Genomic DNA, 14,706 nt, shown 5'->3' on the forward strand with positions numbered 1-14,706 from the left:
CACAGTCATATCTAAAGCCACACGGGGATTTCAAAGAGCAGAGTAGCGATCGTTTCTTTAATCCCATCACAAGTCACATCATCATAAGACCCCACAACATTTATTTCCCTTAAACATCCTTATTCCTGTTAGAACAAATACACCCCAGATGCACCACGTCATTGATTGCTGTTACCCACTCATGCATATCTCACACTGTAAACCTCACATTAGAGCATGTTTCCTTACCAGACGCACTTAATAACAAGTCCTCGGCTGTCTTTGTCTACCGCCGAAATGCACTGTAGCTGTTCTAGAGACACTGTTGTCACGTTGTGTGGGGCGGTCCCCACTGTGCGCTCCCTTTTGTATGTGTCTAAACCAGCTACTGAGACCAGACACTGGTCACCCTCTCAAATGAGAGACTGAGCTATGACAAATTGCACTTGTTTGTTTTTTTTCTTCTATTTATTGTGTAGGCCAAAGTATTTACACAGGTAAGTGGCAGTACTGTTAATAGATTTAAATATCTGTGGATTGAGGAACCCCCAAATCTTCATAGTGAATCCTGTGTGTGGAAATAGGACCCCCCCCCCCCCCCCCCCTTCTCTTCTCTCTGGTCAGTTAAGTGTTACTGTGACTTCACTGGACAACCAGGTTTTCATGGACTTTATAGAAGCGTCTGTCATGGAGGAGGAAGAGGAGGAGAAGGCCCTCCTTGTTGTGCTGCTAAGGGAGGGAAGGTTAGGAGGGTGCAGCACTGCTGGAGGAGGGGGGGGGGGGGGTCGTAGTTGTTGTCTTCCCTCTCTCATTCCAAAGTTATAACCTCATTTCCTGGGTCGCCCGGCATTCAGGGAGTCTCCTGGGTTACCGATGATGTCATGGTGGGAGAGAAAGGAGGACGTCTGAGATGAGACAATGCGCCGCTCTGGAGGGGGGGGCAGTCGAGTAGCAACAGACCATGCTCAGTACTTATTATGTGTTCACTACAACGTAGGTTTTTCCTACACATTCTCCATATATATATATATATATCTATTATTTTTGGGGTAATTTGTGCACTATATCAGAAATATGATTTACACTTCTTGCTGGAGAGTCTTATATAGACTGATGGAACTTATCAGGATCTCTTATATCAGTAACTGATTTTAAAATGTCATGCTTGCAGAGAAAAGAGAAAGCACCTGTGTCTGCCTCTTTGTGTCTGCAGGAGGTAGGTGAGGCCGGTTGGAGAGCGTAGAAAATTTAAAAAAGCAGCACCGCCACCTGTTGGCTGCATGAGTGAGACACCCAATGTGATTTACAGTAAAGCTGTGTTTTCTATTCCTATTATCACCCTCTACCACTGTTATGCACTGCTACTACTAGTAATATGCACCATTTTATACGACACAGGAGTTACGTGTTTCTCAAACTAATATTTATGACATTTGAAAGCAGCATGTACAGAATATAGTTTTCTAAATTATATAACAATTTCTACTGCGGTCACACTGCATGTTTTGTCAAAGGTTATCTAACGAATGGCCACTGCTGCTGTTTGCTGCTATATATTCTCATATCTAACAGTTTTTATCACGACTCAATCCCTTATATATGCATATCCAAACACAGATAATAATGCATGCATTTATAAGAGTAAACCTATATGTCCTAATACGGCCATATTGTTTTAATATAACAGTGCCTCAAGTTCCTTCACGTTGGTATTTTTGTGCAACTTTGCCATTAAGTTTCATACGATACGATTTAAGTGTTTACATTTTAAATAGTTAGATATTTGTTTTGTGAATATTTGTGGTCTTCTGTATTGCAGAAACTCTTTTTTTGTGGTGTTGTGCCAAAAATCACTGCTCCCAATATGAAATAAAAATGGATGGATCTCGTGCTTGTGTATGACTCTTTACATTCACTGTATGTGGAAAAATAAGAGGAACTGAGACACATCGTCTACTTATTAGTGAGTGAATTATATTCATGTCGCACTTTACATAACACTGCTTATTAAGTACTTTACAGGAAGAAGAAAGTTGTCTGCTTGTCTGGACTATTGCCACATATATGGATAATAATATTGAAATATATTTTTTTTAAATTTGTGACAACAGGTGTTTTTTTTACAGGACACCTGACATAAAGTAAAACAAATGTACTGCTGTCTTTCTCAGTGCATTGGTTGTTCCATAATGATGGTATTTCCATTTTATAGGCTACCACTTTTCACATTTCAGAGGTAAATTTTCCACCCCTCTACATTTGGCAGCTATAGTTTTTTATTTTAACAATTTGTGGAACTGTAAGACTATTAGAAAATAGTCATAAAGTCAGCAAACTAACTCAGTTATGTCTGTTAAAGCTACTACAAGGAACTTTTATTTTGTGTTGATTCTGGAGGCCCCTGTGGACAAATGTGGTAGTGTTTCCCAGCACCAGATTCCCTTAAGAAATCCTTCTATTTTACTGCAGCAGGGGTCTGACAGTCTGCCCTGCTCAGTCCTGGTTCTGGTTCTCCCGTGCCTCCCTTCCCCAGCAATACAGCCTGGGTCTCCAGCAGCGTGGTGTCTCTGTTGGCTCCCAGCAGGTCGCTGCCGGACTAAGGTGAAGGAGTTTCTGGTGAGCCTGCGTAATTCCATCTGGTTTCGAGCGAAATCCGACCCGATGGCACCGATGACCAGGATCAAGAACAACTATGTAGAAATAGCCAAACTTGTCGCTGTTGGTCTCGTTTACGAATGTAGGTCATATAGAGGCATCAGTATTGAACTAAGACTGTACCATAACCAGTTGGAAGTACCTATAGCTGTGACTTTAAATTGCAATATCTGTCTAAAGTTTGCTAACATTAGCAACAATAAGCTACTGGTCACAGCAGACAAAATAAGGCCATAGCTACAAAACCCCTCGTGTATTAAGATGAGTGAAGGTGTGTTTTATTGTTTGTAAGACAAATAATGGTTTTTTTTATTCTTTTAAGAATTACTGTCTCACTTTAAATAAGTGTTTATGGCCCAAAAGAGGTCAAATTAACCAACAGTTAAATTAAAAAGGTTTGTGTATCAGAAGTCTTTTTTTCCTTCTCTCCAACGCCATTAATCATTACAGTCCCCTCATCAACTTATATTGTGAACCGTTGAGGGGACCGGACCCCTTATGTTGGGAACCATTGCACAAAGTGACCGAATTAAAGTATTTAAAACCAGCATTGAGATAGCAGTAACAATCTTAATAGTGTAATGCAGAGGTCTTCAACAGGGGGTCCACGGAGGTACTGCAGGGGGTCCGCAAAATTTTTGGTTGATTAGACAATTAAAAAAAAAAAAAAATTTAAATAAATTTTTGTTTTTCTCTAAACATGAATCTGTCCATTATTTTAATAGTTCAGTATTGCATGCAAGATAACAGGTATGTTTATGCATGGCGGTGGCACTAATATGCCATCACTCATTTTTCGTTTCCACATTTATGTTTAAAATGAAAACATCAGTTTGAATAGCTTGTATGCATGATTATCATGCAATTGACAGACAATGTTGATATTGGCATTGGTATCAGCTGTTTATAAATGGCAGTGGCACGGCCTCCCTACTCACTGCACCTTGCACGTTTAAAATAAAAACATGAATATATGAACCTGTGTATTATTTGAATAGCTTAGTATTGAATGCCCATTTAATATAAAACACAATTTTATACAATATATATAGTCGGGGGTCCCTGCTCCATCTCTCTATCAGTTTGGGGGTCCTTGGCCTGAAAAACGTTGAAGACCCCTGGTGTAATGTATGATATCTGTCACACAGCCCCCTTCTCTGCAGAATAAGTACCGTTATTGTTTAGTACATTGTGCTGATAATACTTCTATACTTTCTCTTTAACAGGATTTTAAATGCAGGGCTTTTATTTAAAATGGAGTAGTTTGAGGTGATAGATCAGATCATCAGATTAGAATACTATTTCTACCACTGACACTGTTTGTTCAACATAATAAAACATTGTTTGCTTTTGGATACTTTTAGTCAAAGTTTACCATAAATGACACTGCTTCTGCACATTGCTTACCTTCTGACAAATCATCTGCCAGCACTGAAACCAGTCGATGTGATCGTGCTGATATCCTAAACAGGAAAGCACTTACTGGAAGGAAAGACTTATATTTGAAGCTGGTGTGAGTGTTCATTTTCCTAAAAAGAAGGCGATAAAACATCATGCTTCACTGCCATCTAATGAGGACACTACAAACACATAAGACGGTAGATTTGACAGCATCTTGGTAGTAGCTACCTTCTGGGGTCAAAGGTCAACGAATGAATTCCTATTGTCTGATGAGGGAAATTTGGTTTGCAGACAGCATGAACAAATAGCAGAAAATCAAGCGGAAAACCTAAATCAAATTGATTTTGTCAACAGTGTTAAAGGGTCAAAGATGCTGCGATCTTCAAACTGCAGCTAAATAACCACGACTGTCAAGGCAATTTGGTTCCCTAAGGGAAAAAGCCTGTAGTCCAACCATTTCATTGACAGTAATGAATACACAAGTTCGTGAGTTAGTAAAATTTGTTCTCCCCATGTGCCGTTTCCGGACATTTCTTCCAGCGACACAGAGGTCATATTGTTGTCCTGCAGCCGTCTCGTGCGCAGTGAATTCCTCTCGCGGGGCCATGAGGCCTTTCATTCATCCATCGACTGCAGCAGTTGTGCTGTGCAGGCTGGTTGGGTTTCCTCTCTCTGTGCTGATTCATTGACAGCAGAACGAGCGCTATCTCACACAGCAGAAGGGAACAAATGTGAGAGTTTGATATATATAAATGTTCTGGCAGCAGCAGCAGCGGTTAAAAGAAAGATTTCTCTGCTGTTAGTTATAGTTTGGAATCTCCTGAGAAATTATGGAAACTTAAAGGGGCACTCCTCCAATTTTACACATGAGAGAAGGGGCTGATTTTAGCACAGGTGGGCTAATCTGGCCATGCTATATTCTTGCCTTTCTGCATGTTTAAAAATATATATATCTATATATATATAGTTATCCAAGAAAGTGTACACGCTTAGCTTACATTCTGGGATTGAAATGCATAAATACCCTCTAAAACATACATGAATAAACTTTCCAATACAGTATGTGCCTCTGTAGAAATTGGGAACACTCAAATTGACCCCTGCTTCGGTAGCAGTGGAGCTAACACAGATGCTAGCTGTCGTCGTTAGCTCCTTTCCCAAACAGGCCGGTAGACGCTGTCACGTTAAATGTGATCAACAGGTCCCGGGTTGGAGCAGGAGGGCGCTCGGTCTGCCGCAGACATCTGCGCCTCATTTCCAGCTGCGTCAGGCTGGATACAGAGAGCCACGGTAACAGCACCGGAAAGCGTGTGCTGATTTCAAAATAAAGTAGTGATCGTATCGGTTGTTCGAGCGCACATGACGGCCAAATATCTTTCAAACACCCAGAGCACGTGTAAGTACAAACGAATTGACTTTTAATGTTTGTTTAAAAAAAAACATATGTAGACATTCAATAGATCAGGTATTTTGTAAGAATAGCCACATTTAGTCAGATACAATACATATTTTGGCAGTAAATTTATATAGCGCGTTTATCCAAATGGCTTTACAATGTCACTCCTACCCACACACAAAGACGTCCTGCCCACGGACACGTCTTCAACACCTGGACAGGTGGTGCTGGGGCTCGAACCCCCGCCCGTGTAAACAACCACCTTGGTATAGGGTGTATTCCAGTTAACCTAATGATACTACCACCACTTTCATTAAGTAGATACCACTTATTGTTAGTAAAGTCGTATTTTAAAAACACCGTTATCTGAGTAACGTGACGTCAACGTGCTGTGTTAATTCTCCCACCACGAGACTTCTCTGTTGTGTGTGACACGAGCGCCCTCTCGCGGAGCCCCTGCAGACTGGAGTGGTGCGCCCGAACTCGGCTGCATGTTCGCTGTAGCTAATGTCCTAAAACGTCAGGTTGGTCTGCAATTAGCTCTGTTAAAATACTGTTATATTTTTTTGCCGGTGAAATTGTGTTTTAAGCATGTCGTACGATAAAGGGGACTTCCATGTACCACAGCAAATGCTCCTGTAACTATGTTGAGTAAGTTGTTGACACAATATTTGTGACTTTTGCTAGCTTAATTGTGAGTGCTAGCTTAATTGTGAGTGACGTCGTTTTTAAAGGGATTCTCCGTGATGAAGGTTGGTATCAAACTTAAAAACGTTGCACTGTACACCACAGTAATCATAAAATGTTTTTGTATCCCATTTTAAAAACCTCGCAGGTTATATTTTGAAGGTTGTAACCGGAAGTTGCATTCCCTGTCGGTACACTAAACTTAACAACTGCTCCCTCCTCCCCAGCATCGCTCAACCGGCTCTCAAGCTTTCCGCAGAGCCGAGCCGGAGTGCACCGCTGCGGGGAAAGATGGCCTCAGCGTCCTCCTACAGTCAGAGCGGAGTGGTGGGGTGAATCCCGGGGGTGTTTCGGGTTTCCTCGCAGTGTTTTTCCTCCCTCGAGCATGAGAAAGAGACAGCCCGCAGCAGCGGTCGCTCTCACACTCCTCCAGGACGGACTGCAATGCGTGATGCAGATCAGTCCAAGAGTTGACATCCTGCTGCCAGGAGGTGATGGTCTCCTCTCTGCTCTGCTCACCTGCTCCTGTGTCGTGTCTCCAAACGTCCCGATTCTAACAAGTGCGTTCATTTGACTTCTCGCGCAACTCTGTGCATCAAACTGCGCACTCGCCGGGACTGTTGAGTGATATTCTACGTTTCATTTTGACAGGACGTCTAACGCCGGACAGCGTGTATTTTAACCACCGGAGGAGTTCAAACTATGATTCCCAACAATGATCTGACGGCTGTGAAGTGACACGAACATCAGCAGAAGTCTCCTGGCGTCGCCAGCTAATTGGCTGCCTGCCCCGCACATGATGGCCAATAACAACGAGCTACAAGTGAGTTCCCAACTTTTTCCTCTTCATTACCCGCAGTGTTAACGCCGCGGTTCGTGCGCATATCGGAGCTCAACGCCCGTGCAGTTGTGCATGTGAAGATCCAAGGTGGGGAAACATCTGATGTTTTTTAATAGACTCTTGTTGATATCTGTAGAAGTGTGAAGAGGGCTGTGATGTAAAATACTCTGATGAGGGGTAAGAAGACTAGTATTTAGCACAAGGTTAGTGCAAAAAATAGCTTTTAAACCACCCCCCCCCAAATTAGGCCCAAAACAGCCTAATTTGTAATCCGTAAATTGGGAAAAGCTGCAAAAAAAAAAATGCAAGAGCCTACAACTCCCATGATGCAACTCAATAGCCTCTTTCATTACACCTGCCATGGCTGGTAAATACTCACATTTATGCCACAGAAATCTTCAATGCCAGATATGGGAAAGATGCTCATGTTTATGGACTCCACATTTTTTGGGGATTTTCTCTATTCTTTGCTTTTCTGGTGACATATTGGTCAGTTTTTTTTATTTTAAGTAAACCATCTGAGGGGGAACTTTAGAAGCGAGAGCCCTTTTTGGTGGAACTACAAACATCCTCCAGACACCTGAAACATGACGAGGAGCCCCAACTAGACGCTGGGGTCATGATTCAAAAAAGTTGGGAACCGCTGGTTTAATTCTTGTGTTTTTCTGCAAACTACACAAAGTCGAATGCATTTAGCGGTGTAAAAAGTAAAACGTTTCCATCTGAATTGTAGTGGAGTAGAAGTTTAAAGGAGCATAACATTGTAATATACAAGTAAAGTACCTGAAAATATTACTTAAGTACATAACTAGAGTAAATGTGCTCAGTGACTTTCCACCAATGAACACTGGCATTCTTGAAGACAGCAGCAAGTTAAACTCTCTGTGACTAAGTTGTGTCATTAACTACCGAAAGTGTTTAAAACACTGCACTAAAGCCTGCAGTTTATTTCACTCACAATACGTTGATAAACACTATTTCACAGATGAAAAAGATCCCCACCACAGCCACTACTTCCTCCACAGCTCCGATACAGATCACAAATCTCCAAATTCAAAGCAACGACTTCCCGTTTGTGACACAGCAGTGAGCCTCAGGTGGAGCCCGGCCTGAGTCACGGGAGGTCGTTGTGGCGTTAGAGCCTCTGGTCTGCTTCAGAGGGGTTGGGTTACAGTTACCCTGGTGTCAGCCTAGTTCAGCACGCACTGGAGGTAAACGTTAAAAATTCAAGGGCTGAGTGCCGGTTCAGGAGCCAGCACATCACTCTTCAGTTAGCAAACCCCCCCGTGCTGTCACCAAGTTAAACCGCTGCAGAGGACGTCATAGTTTATGAAGGTCATTTAAAATACTACAACTCAGCCATGTCTTCTGTATCTGTCTACATGTTGACCTGTTTGGTTTAACACAAGTCATTATTCGTAACAAGCAACAAGTGCACAAAAAGACACGGTGAAGTATCTCCCTTTTCCTCAGAAATCCGCTTACTCGCCCTCCCTCCTTTACACCGCCTGTTAGACGCTCTGCTGAATCACTTGTTGTGAGTGCAAACCGGCTTCTTCAGTGACATTTAGTGGTTTCCCTGAACGGGGGAAGGTGCAGTCCGGTGTTTCTTGGAAAGCTGCACTGCGTGTGTGTACGGTGGTTATTAATAGCTGCTAATACGGGCCGTAGTGCACCGCTGTAGACACTTTTACATCTTTTCCACTGCAGATTGATTCCTTGAAAAAGCTTCCTGTAAATACGGGCAGCACATTTAAAGGGATAGTAAAGGTTAAAGTGGGGTTGTGTGTGAGGTACTCAACCATAGTGTTGTGTGTTAGTACCTACAGGAGTTACTGCGCGGGAGCAAAACATATTTTAGCCACCTGAAAATAATCCAATTCACTTTAATTGTGCGCTATATTTACAACATTTTCGCAGGATGACTTTGCTATGAGACGGCTGTTTATGACTGGGAACTGAAGCCAAAACCTCCAGACTCCATTGGGAACCCCCCCCCCCCAAGATGGCATCCTCAGTTATTTTCTCAGATTATGAAATGTTGCGAGTAGTTTTCACGGACTCTGTAAATCTCCTCACCAAAAAGTAAACTGAACTTCCTGTGGTAAATTGGTGGAGTGCACCTTTTAAATGCCTAATTATGTCCCACTATCGGTTAGCTCACCATGATATTGCATCAACAGAATACTAGATCATGAGTCATATACAGCACAGTTAACTGTGGATCCCTCCCGTCCTGCTGCGTTCGCGACGCATCTAAAGATCTTTTTGGCCTCGATCCGTAACGCCTCGATGATCGCCAGAGCTCTACTTCAGCAGTGCATTCAGCCTCCTGCTGTGACGATGACATGGGTTCAGCCATCATTACTCCAGACAGGCAGTGACGGATGGCTGATTGAGATCAAGGGGCCACCTGTGTAACAACGATGGATTGAACAGAGTGGACCGAGGCACGGCGGCGGGGTGATTGAACTCGCTTCGTCACCTTTTTTCCCTTTTATTTCTCCTGAATACCTCATCACCTCATTCACTATAGAGAGAGAGAGAGAGAGAGTCTTCTCTCTCTCTCTCTCTCTCTCTCTCTCTCTCTCTCTCTCTCTCTCTCTTTGTTAAAAACACATTATCCATATATGCACAAAAGGAGGCCATCAGTGTAAAGTGTAGCTCAACCATTAGTGCTTTGAGGTAGCCATGCAGGTAGCCATGCACTCCGCGGCCTCCCTCTCATGAATTCTTTATTTCGGTCGGTTTCCTGTAGTTATTATCTATAAGAGGCGGAGCAGCTGCTGCTGTTGCTGCTTCACTCAGCGGTGAGGAGCGAAGGCAACGAACCAAATTCCCATCCCCGAACCAAATTCCTCTTTTATTGATCATCCAAGAGAGTGGAGGCAAACTCGGTCCATTTCTTTAATGGCATCGGAAGACTTTCGAGCACACACACACACACACACACACACACACACACACTTGAGAAGAAGCAGCACCGATGATGGTCTCACATGCATTATAATACACAGCGGTCTCTAGCATCACACTCACCATAGAGTGTGTCTCCAGCTGCCACTGCCATGGATAATAGGATTAGGAGAGTGGACTTCACTGTGTGTGTGTCTGACCTCCTAGTCGGGTGGCATTAGCGCCCTCAGTCACACACACACACACACACAACCCCCCTAACATCCAGTCCCTCCTGCCTGAATCCAGGATTACACCGTCCCTGCAGAAATCTGTCTCTCTCCCAGACGCACCAGTCGACGGGCTCCTGGCTGCTGCATCGACGAGACCTCTTAATGGCATTCGTCAATGAACCAGACGGGCCATCAGGGTGCAGTCAAGCAGCCCGTATTCGTGGCAGACAGAGGAATGCCGATATCTAAAATGCCAATGTCGATTACAAATCCCAAAAATTCAAAGTATCTCATCAAAGCAGCATCCACGACTCCCTCCTATTGACCCCCCCCCCGGTCTGAACACCAGCTGTTGTTGCTATATGCCAGTCATCCCACAGGCTTTCAGGGGATTAGTTATAACTGATACCAAGCCAACAGAAGGAAGAAAATAAAAACTAACTATACTGCCTACTTGTGTTCGGCTACATCGTGGTTGTTTCTAAGCTGGCTGGTGTTTTAGGGCTTTAAGAGATTGTGGCATTACAAGATTGAAGAATGTGTTGCTAAGAAGGACAAGTCAGAGAAATGGCCTCGGCTGCGGGAGCAACATATCGTAAAATTCAATATAGAAATGATGTTTCTCTCAGTAGGACTCGGGGATGGGAAGGTCACAAAAGGAAGGGAGCCATTTAGGAGCCGTGTGTCCGCCTGAGAGCCGAGCATTGGTTGGATGCTGAAGTGGTTTTGTGATGCCAGCGGGCTCTGAGGCTCAGCACATGTGAAACAGCCTGTGGTGTTTGGCCTGGGTTTGAAACTGAAAGAACACGCCGACGTAATGGGGACAAACAAAAAGAGGTTGTTTATTGAAGAGGGCTTTAGTACCCGAGTCTGGTCTGGAGACCACTTTTTTACAATTCTTACACTTGTCTGGGACTCTGAATTGTCTTGCCCATCCTAACTCCTTCATCACTGTACGGTGCGACGAGGCCTTCACTCTATACGGCAGCGGGAAGCAAAACCGACCGTATTTCGCAAAAGACGTACGAGAAACGTCAAGGTTGACGCGTGCTGTTTGAGTAGAAGCTGAAGTAGAGAGAAAGAGACTGGACTCTTTTGACCTGATTGTGGTTACACCTGAGGCATGTGAGAGGAGTCCTCATGTGATCGCCTGCGAGTTGTGCTGCAGGAGCGGTGTTGGGTTGAAGGGGAGCGCAGACCCGAGGCTTCGAGGGAGCGATGCCGCCCTCGAAACAGTGGACCGTTCTGTTCTGTTCTGTCAGCCCAGAGGCCATGAAGTAGTGAGGCAGACGGGGGAGGGGAGGGGGGGGGGGGAGAAAAACAGCTATTATTACCAGTTGTATGAGGGAGAGACAACAAGCCGACCCTTCAATATGTAACCGGAACTGGAGCCATTGTTGCTGTTGACGTCTCTGAGGCTGAACTGCTGGAACGATGGGATACTTCGGGCACAAACAGCAGCCAGGTGCCTTTGTGAGTTTGGCTTCTTTTAATCCAGCGCCAACAATGCGCGGGGGATTACGAGAGCTGCAACCGGAGGAGAATAGTCTTTTAAAGAATAGGATGCAGCGTCTTGCAGTTTAAGCTCGTCTTCTTTCACGTGACTGATTTTGGTCTCATTACAAAATGCAGCATGTCATATTTGCTTCCTCTTATTGCTCTTATTTCTTTATTTCTTAATCTTTTTAATAGTTTCATGCGAATAGCCACTGTAGAGGACAATAACAAGGTCAAAGGATAACATTTAGGATTGTTTACAGTTTAAACTGACTTTAGGATGTGGAAATCATTTTTCGGGACAGTTTCTCTGAATCAGGTCAGACTTTTCAGACAAGACAATTGCACTCTGTGCATTTCTACTTTTTATTTAAAATGAAACTATATACTGAAGTTTGGACCTATTTAACGATTTCTGTTTCTGAGAGCCACAGAGAAGTCGCATTGTATTCAGACTGAACATAGGACGGCATAACGCATTGTTGATTTTGGTATTTTTACTGGATTTGTCGACAACAAGAAAAATACAGAATAATTCCAGCCTCATCCTTTTTAAACACAATGTGCGTAAACCTGCAGTACACCTGCACAGACCTGAACACAAAGGGTCAATCTACTGGGTCTGTGCAGATGAGCCACTGCTGTCTGTGGACTACAGCGACTTTAAAGCACGTAGCCTCTAATGCTGCTCTTGTGTTCATTAGCCAACATACTTTTATTAAAATGACACGAGTATAAACATTTACTCCGCTCGTGTGTCGTCCCCTCTTCCTGTCCTGTGTTTATGAGCGCCACGCTGTCGTAATCAACAGCCCCGGCAAAGAGGGATAATCGTCTGCATTAGAATGGACCTCTTATCCTCCCGAGTCCTTCTGCCATAATCATTTTTAATCTGCTTTCCATGTCCATTACCATCATGCCTGCTCGACCATTCCATTACACAGTGGGGCTCTTTTCCCGCTCCCCGTGTCCCCTCCTGGACCACTGCAGGTGGCTTGCGAGCATATTGCATGTGGGCCCGAAGCAACTGCCACGAAGCGCGCCATGTGACCCCCGTTACCGGGCCAAGATCGGCAGGCAGATAGGCATAGCGGGGGAAAATCTCAACGGCCGCAGATTTACACATGTTTGTTTTTCTGGTTAAAGATCTCCCGCGGACAGCCGCGCACAACATCTGAGTTTGGATTTGTCCCGGGGGGCAGTTTTATCTCATTCATGCTTCAGGCTGTTGGATTCCAGTGAGATTTGAGGAGCTGTAAAATGCTGAATTATGGAGCACAACGCTGGGAAAATGAGTGCATTGTTGTGTGCACTTTTTTATTGTCTTTCTTCTAGAACGACTCCCCGTTACCTGGTCCCAGCACCGTGTGCACGTTTATGTGTGCGAGTGTCTGTTTACCCATAGAGCAAAGAAAGTCTAGCAGCAGCGTGACTCAGTCAGCCAGAAGCCTTTAATCCCTGCGGGCTCCTGTCACTAGAAGAAGGGCGTGTCGGGCGTTCTGTTTCTATGTGGACCCTGAGATGATTGGACGGCTGCTGAAAATCTCCACATTAGGCCGAGTGTGAGTCTCTGCAGCATCCAGCAGACCTCACACACCACCGCCCCGTCTCTCGCACCACTGTACGCGCTGGCTGCAACCAAATCTGAACAAACACTCGGCATCAAACATTTAACGACTTTGTCTGATTACAGTGTCCTCCGTTCAGCTCTCCGTCTTCATGCAGCTCAGACTCGGGAGCTTGCCTGTCTTCCTGGTTGGTCGTGCACCTTTTTATCTTCCACTTTAGGCTGTTCTCTACTCTTTGTTCTCTAGTCCCCTGCTCTTCCACATACAGTATATTCCACAATCTGCAAAGAGGTTACAGTAGCGACGACTGCAAAGCCGGGAAGCGCCTCATTAGTCCTCTGAATAACACCCTGATCCGGGTTGACTGTTGTAGGTCAACAACGCTGTTTGCTGCCTTTTTTGTATGCAGGTAGCGCTCACTAGAGCCTTCAGTGAAAAGTAGGCTATGTCTGTGTGTTTCAGGACCTTTTTTACGTCTGAGCTGGTCAGTGCCAGCTCAGACAAAATGGTGTTTTCAGTGTCCTTGACCTGCCTGGTTTCTCTCGAGCTGCCGCTGCATGCATCATGACAGAAGCAGGTTAAGTGTGAGGACTGTGGAGCTTTTCTTATGGGGGGGGGGTTATGGCACCTTATTCCTCAGCAGCCTGAACAGAGCGGCTGTTTGTTGCTGCGGAGTTCACAATGGACAAAGCCGGGAACACAAACACGTTAGCGTTTACCGAAGTCTCTTGAGAAGATCAACCTGCTCACAAAGATGCCATTCATGCCGATCTGCTCCTCCCCAGCTGTGGAGCGGACACCGCCTCGACACACACACACACACACACAGCTGTGCACTGTCTGAAACACACACACACACAAGACCTGGCCTCCTGCACAGTCTTTCACCTGTTAACCCGGACGGGGGAGAATCCTCTCCCCTCGTGCATGTGATGTCTTCATCATGCAGATATACGTACAGCCGTGTTGCACCGTAAGACCGCAAAAGGAGATTTGGCAACAGAATTTCCCCTGGAATATGAGGGATTTTAGGGATTAACAGGAAATGCACACTCACACAGTCCAAGGTACATTCTGTAAGCCGTTAACTCATTCATAGAGGGCCAAAGTTTCAATCGTAGGACCAGATATCGGCCGGGAGTTTGGCTACTGTCGTGTTCTGATTTGCTGAGTAAGATTTAGTATTTTGCTTCAGTGCAGCGGAGACATCCCGACGTCTGCTCTCCCGACCCCTCGGTCAGCCCAAAACACGACGGAGTGTTGTCGGCGAGGAGTGCCACACACTCGACTCTGCCGCTCTGCACTCCGATTGGCCCACTCACCCACATGAGAGTCTGCTCACCGAGGGTAATGGTGTCCCCGAGTTAACTCTCTCACTCCCCATCTGATCTGCTGTGTTGACATTATGAGGAGCAACATTTCCTCCAGCTAGTACTCTCAGCATCCAGCTGACAATGCCCGACTGTGCTGTTTTATTCATTACCAGCCGGTTGCAGTGCATTAGACCTGTGTGTGTGTGTGTGTGTGTGTGTGTGTGTGTGTGTGTGTGTGTGT

At 44.8% G+C, this 14,706-nt stretch overlaps 1 protein-coding gene across 1 annotated transcript in view; it reads left to right on the forward strand.

Annotated features, from left to right (window-relative positions):
• Positions 1 to 6,322: 6,322 nt before the first annotated feature.
• Positions 6,323 to 14,706, forward strand: part of LOC116396352 (serine/threonine-protein kinase N1-like) — a 37,143-nt gene continuing 28,759 nt past the window's right edge. Inside the window, exons 1-2 of the mRNA XM_031870914.1 lie at positions 6,323 to 6,678; positions 6,770 to 6,941. Coding sequence (XP_031726774.1) covers positions 6,915 to 6,941 — 27 coding nt within the window. The 5' untranslated portion in view covers positions 6,323 to 6,678; positions 6,770 to 6,914. The remainder of the gene's footprint in view (positions 6,679 to 6,769; positions 6,942 to 14,706) is intronic.

This window comes from Anarrhichthys ocellatus, unplaced genomic scaffold (genome assembly GCF_004355925.1).
Source record: "Anarrhichthys ocellatus isolate YVR2014 unplaced genomic scaffold, GSC_Weel_1.0 scaffold55, whole genome shotgun sequence".
NCBI lineage: Eukaryota > Metazoa > Chordata > Actinopteri > Perciformes > Anarhichadidae > Anarrhichthys > Anarrhichthys ocellatus.